Source organism: Labeo rohita, chromosome 3, assembly GCF_022985175.1.
Source record: "Labeo rohita strain BAU-BD-2019 chromosome 3, IGBB_LRoh.1.0, whole genome shotgun sequence".
NCBI lineage: Eukaryota > Metazoa > Chordata > Actinopteri > Cypriniformes > Cyprinidae > Labeo > Labeo rohita.
In genome coordinates this window covers 14,233,422-14,246,954 of record NC_066871.1, presented here as the reverse complement: position 1 = coordinate 14,246,954, position 13,533 = coordinate 14,233,422, and the positions used below count along the sequence as shown (strand labels likewise).

General features: G+C 37.7%; 1 protein-coding gene across 2 annotated transcripts; it reads left to right on the top strand.

The window, feature by feature from the left end:
* The first annotated feature begins 2,289 nt into the window (after positions 1 to 2,289).
* Positions 2,290 to 10,099, top strand: slc16a3a (solute carrier family 16 member 3a). 2 transcript variants are annotated; one of them, XM_051106406.1, is made up of 6 exons: positions 3,237 to 3,706; positions 4,036 to 4,076; positions 4,196 to 4,432; positions 5,355 to 5,498; positions 5,581 to 6,369; positions 7,163 to 10,099. In XM_051106406.1, the coding sequence occupies exons 3-6, from the start codon at positions 4,210 to 4,212 to the stop codon at positions 7,513 to 7,515; spliced, it is 1,509 nt and encodes a 502-aa protein (XP_050962363.1). In that variant the 5' UTR covers positions 3,237 to 3,706; positions 4,036 to 4,076; positions 4,196 to 4,209; the 3' UTR covers positions 7,516 to 10,099. The 2 variants fall into 2 exon arrangements, with proteins under 2 accessions (XP_050962362.1, XP_050962363.1); XM_051106405.1 differs by lacking the exons at positions 3,237 to 3,706; positions 4,036 to 4,076 and adding an exon at positions 2,290 to 2,405.
* Positions 10,100 to 13,533: the final 3,434 nt, after the last annotated feature.

The following is a 13,533-nucleotide window of genomic DNA, read 5'->3' as shown; positions in this document are numbered from 1 at the left end:
ACCATTTTTTACAAAAATAAAAAAAGTATATACGTTTTAACCTAATTTTTCAACATAATCACATTGAAAAGGTCACACATGTCGCAGGTGGAAGCGAATGTCCAAAGAAAGTCAAACGCTCTTTACAAAAAAAAAAAAAAAAAAGGGTAAAATAAAGATGTCGGATGATATTGAAGTTGGAGGAGAAAATTGAGGAGAAAATTCGAAGAACTAACTGCTCGTGACCTTTCCAACAATGATTACATAATGCGTAAAGATGCTCATCGCAGAACTAGTGCAAGATAACAATTTGTGGTTAAAAAGTATATACTTTTTTTTTTAAATGACAGATTGTTTCACTATATAATACCCTTATTCCTTGGATGGGGTTGTGTAGAGACCTTCGAAGCTGCATTGAAACTGCAATTTGGACCTTCAAGCCGCTGATCCCCCTTAAAGTCCACTATATGAGAAAAATCCTGGAATGTTGTCCTTAAAAATTTTATTTCTTTGCGACTGAAGAAAAGACACATACTGAAATACAGAGAGCAATGTCAGTGCAATCAATTGCTAACAGCTACTGCTTTTAACTTTAAATTTCCTATAGCCAATGTGATTACACAAACAGTTTGCTAACAAATCCTTAAGTATCCACGTGAGAAACGGCGACCGATATTTGAACTGCGTCCTCTCAACCTGCTCAACATTTTGAATTCACAATGAGCTCACATATTACTCACACTATGAGTATAACAGTATGAGAACGATGTGATGTTGCTGTGATCAATGCATGATCTCACATGTTGACTGGAATGGATTCATAATGTTTTTCTTCAGGATCATTTGTGGTAGTGTTACATGAGGCCTCCAGTTTCCAGAAAAAGTATTCAAATAACCAAATCTGAATTAGAGAGGAGCTACAATATGTGAATTTATAAATAATTCACACTCTTTGTCTTTTTTGTCCCCATTCATAATGTCTCTAGAACACCTCTCATATCCATTGTCTTTGTGTAGAATGATCATCCATTTGTTTCTGGCACAATGATTCTCTTCTGTTTTTTTCTTCTTTCAGTAGTCATGTGGGCTTGCAGTCTGAATCGGTGCTTTTAATAGGTGGAAGCGCTACTATGGATGCTGTGGAAATCTGGAAGATTTTATTTCAATTAACAGAGACTGAGATGCAGCTTTTAATGCAGTCAGCATCCGTTCTAACCCATCTGTGCTTCATGAGCACAGATAACATTTACATTGTTTTTCACTTATCCTAGTATGTATAAATCAATGATAGTAAAAGCAATTTCACCACCAATCTAATGATTTAGCAACATGTTGAATGCATATGCACTCACATGTATAGATTTAGTTGAGCCAACTTACGCAAACATTCTACAAGCATTCAAAAAGAGAAACTGCCAACATGTAGGTTACCTCACTTACAGGAACTTGGCTTGAACATGTCAAGTCATCCCCATCATTTCCTGTCATTCTTTTCCTTTTTCCCTTTGCATTGTTATGCTTCTATAACAAGTAACTGAGCTTGTTTACACCGTGATTCAAAGCCATTATATATTTTAGACATATTTATCCTGGAAATATTTCCATGTAAACTCTGGTGGAATATGCCAAATATGCATTGAACAGCTTTGCATGGTTTACTCAAGCCTGTCAAGCCATGACAGCCACTATGGATGTGTTGGGCTTAATGTATCCATGACCCACATGTGTCTGTAATTAAATGATTGTGTTACACCATAGCACTGACCAATCCTCTGATGCCCTGCAGGTTATTAGCCAGTTTAGTTCCTGGCAGAAAGCTCAAAACAAATTGCAATATTCTGCAGTGAAAACATACAATGGAGCATTTAGAGACCATAAATGCTCTATTCTGACATAAAAATTAAAGAAGAACATGTGCGTGTGTGAAAAGTCGTTTCGAGCCAGGCCTGATTTTTCAAGACAGCGATGCCTGATCGTTTACACGTTACTACTCATATGAATTTGACTCGGCATATGACCTCTTCAGTTATTTGAGACAGATATGCATGTTTAAGCTCATCCAGAAAATCCAGTATGCACTTTTTCACACATATTTGGCGTATTTGGAATACATTCCACTTAAAAATCACCAGTTCCCATCCACAGGACTGTTTCCAGTTCTGCAACTTTAATATTTCACAACTCACTTTACCTTAGAACTGGCCGGGTTATTTTTACCCAGTCCCACAGAGACGGAAAGAAATGCTGACGTCACATGCAGGCAGGTGAACGTGACAACACGATGTGAGCAGCAGACTTTAGGACCCAGTCCACAGAGTCAGCTAGTCGGGTTTCTCTTTCTTACTTGCGTCTATAATGTCATACGTGCTGCTGGAAGCCTGTTCCGGTGAACAGAACTGAAATTTCTGCAGAGCATCATATTTTCAGTAAGTATCATTTACAGTTAGTTTATATCGCGGAAACATATTATGGCAATTAGGGGATTTGGATACACATCTTATAGTGCCAAATTGCCGCTAATTAGCCTCTCCAGAAGAAGATAAATATTTGCACAGATCTTGTAGGACCGAGTCTAAATGTCAATTTGATGTAATAAAGTTGAGTTGTACTAGCTATGAATTTAAATCTGCACAGTATTGTTGATTATTAATAACTGACATTAGTTGCACAAAAAGCCTCTAATCACAAAAATGCTCTTAGATATAGACACCGTGCATGACACATGATAAAGTGGCTATTCGTGAACTTAAATAAATAACCTTGCATCACATTGAAAAATGTTGACTGCGCATGAGCCTGTCCCGCATCCCTGCAGCATCCCTTACCGTGTATTCCCCACATACTAATGTAACAGGTGACTCGGAAATACGGAAGAGCCTACGGAACACTCTGACATTGTGAACAAGCAGCCAATATTAAGAATAACAGTGTTATACTAGATTAATCAGATTGAATTATTAGATGCTTGTTTTAAAACGCGTCGAAATGCGTAAAAGTGCGGATATTGCGCGTCTGACAGGACGTCGAAACAGTTGTACGCGTTACGAAATGGCGGTTAGGTACAATTTAATGTGAGCTCAAATGAGCTGAATAGGGTATATTTTGGAAGAACAGTATATGTGCTGACTTGTGCATTTCCCCAAAATTGACCATTTCCTTCTTAAAATGTACCATGGTAAACATAGCGTCCATCCCGTTACTAAATACTGTACTATTAGTCAACAATAAAGCTGTGAAAATGTGGCATTAGCTATATAATAGGTGGATAGACAGACAGATACACTGATAGATAGATAGATCGATAGATAACAAACTGTAAATATACAATTATACAAAGTTTCTCAGACTTGTACCACTCATCAAAGGAATACAAACTAGAAAACATTTTTAATTATATATTTTATATTTTTTATTATTTGTATTTAAGACAATTATAAAATGTGATAAAAAGTCACAGGCTTAGTAACATTCTCTAAATTCTTAAATTCTCCTTCTGTCGTAGGTTGAGTCTCAGAAGAAAATAAAGCCTGTTTTAGGGCCAAAATTAAGATTTTTGCATCGGTGATTTTTTATTACAGTGAAGCACATCATTATGATTTTGGTGTGCAAATATAACCTGGTTATTTTATTAACCATGCCGTGAGACCCACGCAACTTTTTATCAAAGCTCCCATTGTTGCCCTCCAACTGAATGCCTTTGACTAAATGTGATGCCTGGTATTAAAGGGTTAGTTCACCCAAAAATGAAAATTCTGTCATCTGTCTTTCCTGCGTCAGCAGTTTCACACGCATGCACTGTAATTTCATGAACGGGTGTCGAAGACTGAAACGGAAAAGAAGAAATTGTTGAATAAAGTTGTTATTTCTGTTTTTTTTTGTGCACAAAAAATATTCTTGTAGTATCCTAAAATTAAGGTTGAACCACTGATGTCACATGGACTGTTTTTATTGATGTTGATGTACCTTTCTGGGCCTCGAGTGTGGTAGTTGCGTCACTGTCTATGCAGGGTCAGAAAGCTCTCGGATTTCATCAAAAATTTCATTTGTGTTTTGAAGATGAACGAAGGTTGATCTTACGGGTTTGGAACGACATGAGGGTGAATAATTAATTACATAATTCTATTTTTGGGTGGACTATCTCTTTAAGGTCCTAAAAGCATTATAATTGACTTGCATACTACAACTGAGAAGATGTATGTGTCTCATCTCTCCACAGACAGGTAGAGCATCATGGGTGGAGTGGCTCTGGATGACGGCAGTAGTGGAGTGAAGGCCCCTGATGGTGGCTGGGGTTGGGCTGTGCTCTTCGGTTGCTTCATCATCACAGGTTTCTCCTACGCCTTTCCCAAGGCTGTCAGTGTTTTCTTCAAGGAGCTGATTAGAGAGTTTGACGTGGGGTACAGTGACACAGCCTGGATCTCCTCCATCCTGTTGGCTATGCTTTATGGCACTGGTATGTTCACCACTAATCAAAAATGAACATTCTGACATCAATGTTTCAAATTTGAATTACATTCTTTCTTCATGGGAACAGAATGTCTGAACTGTTTTTGTCCTTGTAACAAATGTCAATGGGGTCCCAATCAGCACTGGTGATGACAGAATTTTCATTTTTGAGTAAAAATCCCTTTCAAGGGATAGTAAGTTCACCCAAAAATGAAAATTCTGTCATTAATTACTCACCCTCATGCTGTTCCAAACCTGTACACTCTTAAAAATAAAGGTTCTTTATTGGCATCGATGGTTCCATGAAGAACCTTGAACATCCATGGAACCTTTAAAATGCAGAAAAGGTTCTTTATAGTTGAAAAAAGTTTCTTTAGATTTTTCAAATGTTCTTCAAAATTGTTCTTTTAAGAACTGTTCACTGAAAGGTTCTTTGGGGAACCAAAAATGGTTCTTCTTATATGGCATCACTACAAAAACACCCTTTTAGAACCTTTATTTTTAAGAGTGTAAGACCTTCGTTCATCTTCAGAACACAAATTAAGATACTTTTGATGAAATTCAAGAGCTTTCTGACGGTCATTCCATGTTCAAGGTCCAGAAAGGTATCAAGAACATCGACAAATAGTCCATGTGACATGAGTGGTTCAACCATAATTTTATGAAGCTATAAGAATACTTTTGTGCACAAAAAAACTTTCTGAGCCTTGAACGTGGTAATTGCGTTGCTGTCTATTCAGGGCCAGAAAGGTCTCGGATTTCATCAAAAATATCTTAATTTGTGTTCTGAAGATGAACTGGTTTGTAACGACAGGAGGGTGAGTAATTAATGACTGAATTTTAATTTTGGGAGAACTATCTTTAATGTCTTCTAATTAGTTTAAACTGGATTTAAATCGTTTCGTTATATGTATAATTACTCTTCGCAGGACCTTTATGCAGCATTTTAGTGAATCGATTTGGATGTCGCCCAGTGATGTTGGTGGGTGGCCTCTTTGCATCATTGGGAATGGTCTTGGCATCATTTTCCACAAGCATCATCCATATTTACTTGTCTACAGGAGTCATTACAGGTACTTTAGCCATCATTTACTGTTTACCGAAGGATTGATGTCTATCCAGGGACGTGTAAACATTTATATTTTCTGATTCCAGGTCTTGGATTGGCTCTGAACTTCCAGCCATCACTTATTATGCTGAATCAATATTTCAGTGAGAAGCGGCCGCTGGCTAACGGCCTGGCCGCAGCTGGAAGTCCAGTGGCTCTGTGCTGTCTGTCCCCTTTGGGGCAAGTCCTTCAGTATTACTATGGCTGGAGAGGGGGCTTTCTCATCTTGGGAGGGATGCTTCTGAATTGCTGCGCCTGTGGGGCTTTAATGAGGCCTTTGGTCCCGCCAAAGAAGCCAGAGACCCCTGCAACTGAAAACACGCCGGATGACGGTAACAAGAAAGCAAAGCCCAAGTCCAAGCTGCTGGACTTCAGCGTTTTCAGAGACCCGGGCTTTGTCATTTATACAGTCGCTGCCTCCATTATGGTGCTCGGTTTGTTTGTGCCTCCAGTGTTTGTGGTGAGCTATGCCAAAGAGTTGGGAAACGAAGACACGAAATCCGCCCTCCTGCTTAGCATCCTGGGCTTCATTGACATTTTCGCACGGCCCACGTGTGGCATCATCGCGGGACTCCAGTGGGTTCGCCCTCGCTGCGTCTACCTCTTCAGTTTCGCTCTCATATTCAATGGCACCACAGATCTGGTGGGATCTCTGTCTAAAGACTACACCTCTCTGGTGGTGTTCTGCATCTTCTTCGGCATCTCTTATGGCATGGTGGGAGCCTTGCAGTTCGAGGTTCTCATGGCTGTTGTGGGTACAGAGAAGTTCTCAAGCGCCATTGGTTTAGTTCTCCTGCTTGAAGCCATTGCTGTGCTGGTTGGGCCTCCATCTGCTGGTGAGTGTTTACATACTGTTTTAAACTAAAAGCAAAAGCCAAAATGTTGATAATATGTTGTATTTAGAAATAAATTAATACTTTTAATCAGCAACAAAGCATGAAAGGGGTCATGACATGGATTTTTTAATGTTAATGAAGTGTTTTGCACAAAAAAACTACCTGTTTTAAGGGGCGGGTCCTTTAAGGCTTGTCATTAATTGGCCACTGTTATGATTGACTTAACTCCATAACTCCATTTGTCTTAATGACAACAGACTCAAGCTTGTGGACTGTGTCAGAAATGAACACGCATCTGTATCCAGTGTAGACAAGATAGCGGCAGTGATTGCAACTTCTATTTGCTTTTGATGCGACGCAACACTCGCATTCAGTGTGTCAGCAATTAAGTGACTGAACACCAGTGGGCGGGGCCTATGGTAAGAAGATGACTATTCGTTGATGTCTTGCTCTGGAGGCGGTGTTTATGCAAATGTTTGTGCTCGGGTGATGTCAGATCCAAACAAGCCATTTTTGGAACTTCATTAAATAAATGCCTTATTTATAATGAGGAGGAGGTTTTAAGCTATGAAACTTGAAGGATGTTTTAATGGTACAAAGACCTCTTATAGCATATGCCAAAAGATCAAGGCAAATTTGATTTCTCATGTCATGACCCCTTTAAATTGATGTAAAGTGTCAGTAAAGACATTTATAATGTTACAAAAAAAAATTCTACTGCAAATGAACGTTCTACTGTAATCTATTAAGAATCTTTGAATGTTCCTGAAATACTTGTGCTCATTTTGTCAAGGGCGCCTTTTGGACTCCACTAAGAATTACATGTTTGTTTTCCTGCTGGCTGGGACTGAAGTCGTGCTGTCAGCATTAGTGCTGGCCATATGCAACTTACTGTTCATAAAGAAGAAGCCTGAGCCACCAGAGACTGCAACAGAGAATGGAGAGCCAGTGGAGGCAAAGAATCACTCCAGTACGCCACCCATAGAGGAGCCACACAAGTCTAATGGAAACTCAGAGAAGCTGAAGGATTCAGGTGACTTGAGAGATGAAAATGTTACGCAGGGTCCAAAAGAAGTGGATATATTTCTTAAAGATAAAGATGAGCAGAATAAGAGTATCCCCAGTAGTCCAGAAAGCAACCTCTGATGGACGTTTCTGCTTAAGAAGAGGTCAGAAAGACACAAAGCCTAAGGAGATCTGCAGTGTTAATGTGTGTCACTGTGTAGTCTGACGTGATGTCCTAATGTGTGTGCTACCTTCTCACAGATGAATATTTAATCAATAATAGAGACCTACACTGCACTCACACTGTTAAAAATCACATTTGCACTGCCAAAGAGAGATTTAGACAGGCCACTCTTAAAGAGAACCCCAGGTATTAAGACTTGTACGGCTTAATATAACATAAATCATGTCTCTTACTGAAATATGCAGTAGAAAACCCATGAAAAAATTGTTATTTAAAAAATCCACATCATTTTATACATATTTTAGATTATGGGGTGGGTGCCATTATTTTGATGCCGTCAAATGGTTGCACTCTGTGAGCTACTGACAGTACCTGTTGCTATTTTTACCACAACACAATTATGATGAGATAAAGATACAGTGCCACATTGTGCGGCTTTTAGTTGTAATTTTCAGTCAAAGGGCAACAAGAGAAGCAAGTCTTCAATGCTTTCCTAGCGATAAGAAGAGGAGAAAAGAATGTGAAGATGCCTGTGGACGAATAAAACTTCCTAAAGACCCAAGTCTTTGTTAAGCAATGATGACTTTGAGGCTTTTAGTAGACCACAGCTATTGAATGAGCTTACAAATGGCAGAGACAAGAAATGCTAGATGCCATCCAGACAGGATATAAACATGTTGACGCTTGTCATGACGCCACATTTTTCAGAGTTTTTCCAAGTTCTGTATCAGGTAGCACCAGTAGCTCACAGAGTGCAACCATTTCACATCATCAAAATAATTTTTACTACATATGTCAGTAAGAGACATCATTAAGTTATATTAAGCCATACAAGCCTTAATATCTGGGGTTGCCATTAATACATCTGTGGCTCAAAACCACAGACATTTCTGTGACTTAAACCAACATTACCTAGGTGTAAGTGATTTATGTCATGGAGTTGTATGCAGAAAATGATCCTACGCATGAGAAAATGGGAGTGAAGTGCAGAGGCAGAGGCTTTACTGTTGCCAAAAATATAACTTTTACATTTTTGTTAATACAAAATAAATAAGATAGGCCAGCTCACGTGACAAAAACTAACACAACGTAACATAATGCAGTACTTTCCATAAAAATGATTCCAGGGGCCCGATTTAACATGCTGTTCAGTGGGCCCATAGCGTGCTCTGATATAGACACTTTTTCAGCCAATCACAAAGCATTCAAGGCACTTTGCTCCTGTCAATCACACTGAATGTATAAAGCAGCAATATATATTCCACAAGAGAGCATGTTGGGTAAACTTGCAAGAGCGGTTTTCATGGGTTTGGAGAGGTGTTCGATTTTGACTTACACAGTCAAACGCCTTAAAAGGAAATAAGATGGCTTTTTATCGCTGGAGGAAGCTTCAAAGATACAGATGCTGATTTTGGTTTTGTTTACCAGGGTTAAGCCTAGAGATGTAGAAAGGGAAGGCATGCCTAGTCTGAAAAGTTTATTGTTGTTACAGCATCTGTAACGAAGTGCAAAATAAACATCACATTACACAAGTAAAGCAGACAGGAACTGAAATGGTCAGATCATATTCATAGATATCAGCAGAGACATCAGATATCTGAAGTTTACACTTCTCACACAAAATGCACTTTCTGTTCTGTGTAGTATGTGTCCATATTTATAGACCTCATGCAGTATGTAAAACGCTTTGTTTTGTGTGTTGTGAGCAGTGTGGTTCAATTGCTTTAGTAGACTTTTGAAAGTGCCATGATTTCTTGCATAAAGATTAGTACTTTAATATTCTTCAGTAGAACACTCCCCATAGAAAGCTACTGTAATCCTGCTGGATTGACACCTGCCACCCACTGCCCTACTTTAACTTATATTCTTCGGTATGTCGTCACAGAATTGTAAGGTTCTATCTGACATTTTTGTCATAATTGAGTTATTCACATGTTCTTATTCGGTGACAACTTATTGACGTGATGTTTCTAAGCTGTAAGATGTGTACATCTTGGGCCTTTTTTTAAGAAAACAAAAGGGTTCTATCAACAGAAGACTATGGAATGGAAAAACTTTAAAGCTCAAAATCTCAAAAGTGCTCAGAATGCAGATAGAACCTTAGAATTCTAAGGCGACGAGTAATTTTTTATGTTAGTGGAATATAACTGTATTAGTATTAGTTGTACTGTGAATTACTTTTTTGTCACTGTCATGTGTTTCTCAACTAAGACTTTTAACTTTTTACCATTATGCTGAGATCGTCATAGCATAGTAAAGTAGAGAGCCGGTATCTCTGCATTTATGACTTCATATGAAGAATCCTTCGGCAATATTTTTGCATTTACCTATTTTTGTTCTACTCTGAATGTTTAACAAGTTTTATCTTAACAAATAATTCATATAATTTAAATGCACCAAATGTAAAACCAAATTAGAGGCCAAATGACAAGTGCTTAAGCTTGACTGATATTGTGGTGAAACTGCTGGGGTTTTTTTTAGGAAACAATGATGACAGAAAAGCATGCAGCATGTCCCATTGTTTCTCTGGGATAGAAATAAGATTTGACAGCACTGCCTGGTGGCATTAGTTTTAATTTTATACCAGCATCAGGAGGAGACAGCTGTACTTCTGGTTAAACTACTCGCCACGTCAAAGATTTGTGCATTAATATATCTATTATAAGTGCAGCTATGAGAAATTTAAACTCAGTAACCCCAGAATCAGTCACACTGCCCTTCCATTGTGCCTATCTTGAGTCAGGCTGGGAAATTTTTTGAATTACTTACATTAAACATTGAATGTATAATGTGATAATGACCTAAAAAACAAAACCAAAACTGCGCAATAAATGTTGAATATACAACACAATTGTCTTATTTTGACAAAAATGTATTCAAATAGTGCCATCTATCAGTCATTAAATGAAGTGCACTTGCACTCATTCACCCAGAGATGGAAATTGTCATTTACTCACCCTTATGTCGTTCCAAATTCATAAGGCTTTCGACGTTCATCCACAAGATTATGTGACAAAGTGGAACATTCCACAACCTCATTTTGATAGATTGGCCTCAATACAAGTTGTTTATAGAGTAACGAGAAACTTTTTGAGTTTGAAACTTACAGGATGTTTTTGTAATACAATGACCTCTTAATATGTCAAATGTTCAAGGGAATTTTGATTTCTCAGTTTATGACCCCTTTAAAAGCTTCCAGTTTTGATGAGCTCTGTGCGCTTAACAATATTTTTGTTAAAGAAACCTGAATTAAATGTTCATTATATAAAGCCATTGTTTTTCTTCAGAATACTTAACCCGTTTCCATTCATAATAACTACTTAATATAGATTATAATTACCATTTTGAAGCGCCAAAGTTGACATTCTTATTTTTCAATGCTCAAGTTGTTTTGTGTAAAAGTGTGAGACTTCCGGTTCGTTAGCCGCAGTAAGGAAAGAACGAGAAGAAAAGGAAAGAAAAGAAATAGTTTGTGCCACAACCCAATGTGTTTATTTTTTATTAAGACAATACATTAAAATAATAGGGTAAGAAACACAAGTTTGTAATATCAAGCAGCAAAACGAGCCGTTTTGTACAGCTAAAAACCTGGAAGCCAATGACACCGGAAGCTATGTATATTAAACTTAAAAATGGCCGGGCCTGCTCTTACGTCAAAAATAAATGGTATGTTTCATTTAAAATATATTTGTGTTTCAGGAATTGCCCTATTTAATTTTCGACAAATGAAAACGAGGATAAGGATAAAACTACTCCATAAACCAGCTTTGAAAGCTGAGTTGTACAAAAAAAAAAAAAAGAAGCAATTTAGGAGCTTTATATGTGTGTGGCTTCCCTCACAACCTCATTCATTAGGCGTCTAACCGGATTAAGATCTAGAACAAACTTATGGGTTTGGAACGTTTAAGTATGAGTAATTGATAGGATTTAAATTTTTGGATGAACCATATCTCCCTGCTGTAAAAACAAAACAAATAAAAACAATAGAAACCATCACAGAATTTGTAGTTGTTTTACTGGTTGTAATGGGAATTGTACTGTTTTTAATGGAAACTGTAATGGTGCCTATAGAGTGTTTTCACGACACATCATCAATCAGCCATATTGGCGGGACTTAACATAAACAAGGCCACTGAACCGAATGGAGCTTTCCAATTTAGCTGATAATTGCTGCTGAAAATGGTCAATTATTGTCATGCTTTGGGCTGTAGGCCTACTAATTGGTCGGACCGGGAAAAACATTTGGAGTACTATAAACTGCCAAAAGTTATAACAAATCAAGGAGAAGAGTGCAAACAACTGTCTGAGGAACAAAAGGCGTTTGTGGTTGGCCAAACTGAACTAGGATTTCCAGGGCAAGAATCTTGACAACATTCATGTTTGTTCTCATTTCCAGTCAGGTAGGTGAAATTTAGGCTAATATCTTAATTAAAACTGCTTGTACGTAATCATTACCACCTATTAACTTTAGTTTGTCAAAATATTGCACCCTTTCCTGCTTACTAAGTTGTTCTCTATATGATTTAGCAGCTTCTACATATTTTTTTTTCTTTCTGTGGTTTAGACAGCATAAAATAGCAGAACAATGTATTCAGTAGCACACTGATGATGCAATCCATGCTGTCGTTTACATCAGAGTATCGCCAGAATGGCTGCGCATCCGGGTAACCGACCAAAGCGTGACGCAAGTGCAAACACTCTACTGGTAATTGGTTGACTTCTATTGGTGGTTTGTTAAAACCGCTAAATCCTAATGGAATGTCACAAAACATACTACAGGAAACCATTTTTTAATGGTTGAATGGTTAAAGGAGAAGTCCACTTCCAGAACAACAATTTACAGATAATGTACTCACCCCCTTGCCAAGATGTTCATGTCTTTCTTCAGTCGTAAAGTAATTATGTTTTTTGAGGAAAATATTTCAGGATTTTTCTCCATATAATGGACTGATATGGTGCCCTGAGTTTGAACTTCCAAAATGCAGTTTAAATGAATGATCAGTTATTTTCATAAAAATAATACAATTGATATACTTTCTAATGTCAAACACTCTTCTTGTCTTGCGCTTCCCGACCTTTTTGTTCCGGTTCATGGAAGTTCAGGTATGTTGAAAAACTCCCATCTCATGGTCTCCCTCAACTTCAAAATCACCCTACATCGCTGTTTTACCTTATTGGTTAAGGGTGTTTGATGATCTTTGTATGTTCACTTCGCAAACACTGGGTCGGAACTTCTGCAGCGATGTAGGATGATTTTGAAATGATTTTTGAAGTTGAGTGAGAAAATACAATATACAATATACACGACATACCCTAACTGTCTTGAACCAGAGTTCAGGGAGAGCAAGACAAGCATTTGACATTAAGTATTTAAATGATATATTTTTAAATGAAAATAACTTGTTTCGCTAGATAAGACCCTTCTTGCTCAGCTGGGATAATTTACAACCGCATCTGGGATTGTTTGAAGCCACATTTAAAACTACATTTGGAAGTTCAAACTCGGAGCACCATATCAGTCCACTGTATGGACAAAAATCCTGAAATGTTTTCCTCAAAAAACAATTTCAATACAACTGAAGAAAGAAAGAAAGAAAGAAAGACATGTTCATTATCTGTAAATCGTTGCTCTGAAATTGGACTTCTCCTTTAAAAGTTGATGGTTTGTAATATTTGTAATGGCATTTGAAGTGGAAACCATTAGATTTTCATGTGGTAAAAAGAAAGAGGGAAAAGACAACTAACAAGTACTTATTAATTTATTTACACATTTTAAAATACACAAATACAGTGGCAATACAAATGAGGAAAAAAAAAATCTTCCAGGGAAGGAAGATTTCCGTAATTCCACCTGATACAGCACAGTGTGATGCAGAAGGACTGGCCAAGCAGTCGTGTGTAGAATGAACCAGAAAATGAAAGAGAAATCCATAATAGCTCGACCCCCGACAAAGTGTACTTGTGCCTACATTTAA

What these genes read in the sequence shown, in the direction of transcription:
- slc16a3a (XM_051106405.1), top strand. Translation starts at nt 4,210, where the DNA reads ATGGGTGGAGTGGCTCTGGATGACGGCAGTAGTGGAGTGAAGGCCCCT. An exon ending in GGCTATGCTTTATGGCACTG is followed by an intron (nt 4,433 to 5,354) that starts GTATGTTCACCA and finishes TACTCTTCGCAG; the next exon opens with GACCTTTATGCAGCATTTTA. An exon ending in GGTTGGGCCTCCATCTGCTG is followed by an intron (nt 6,370 to 7,162) that starts GTGAGTGTTTAC and finishes CATTTTGTCAAG; the next exon opens with GGCGCCTTTTGGACTCCACT.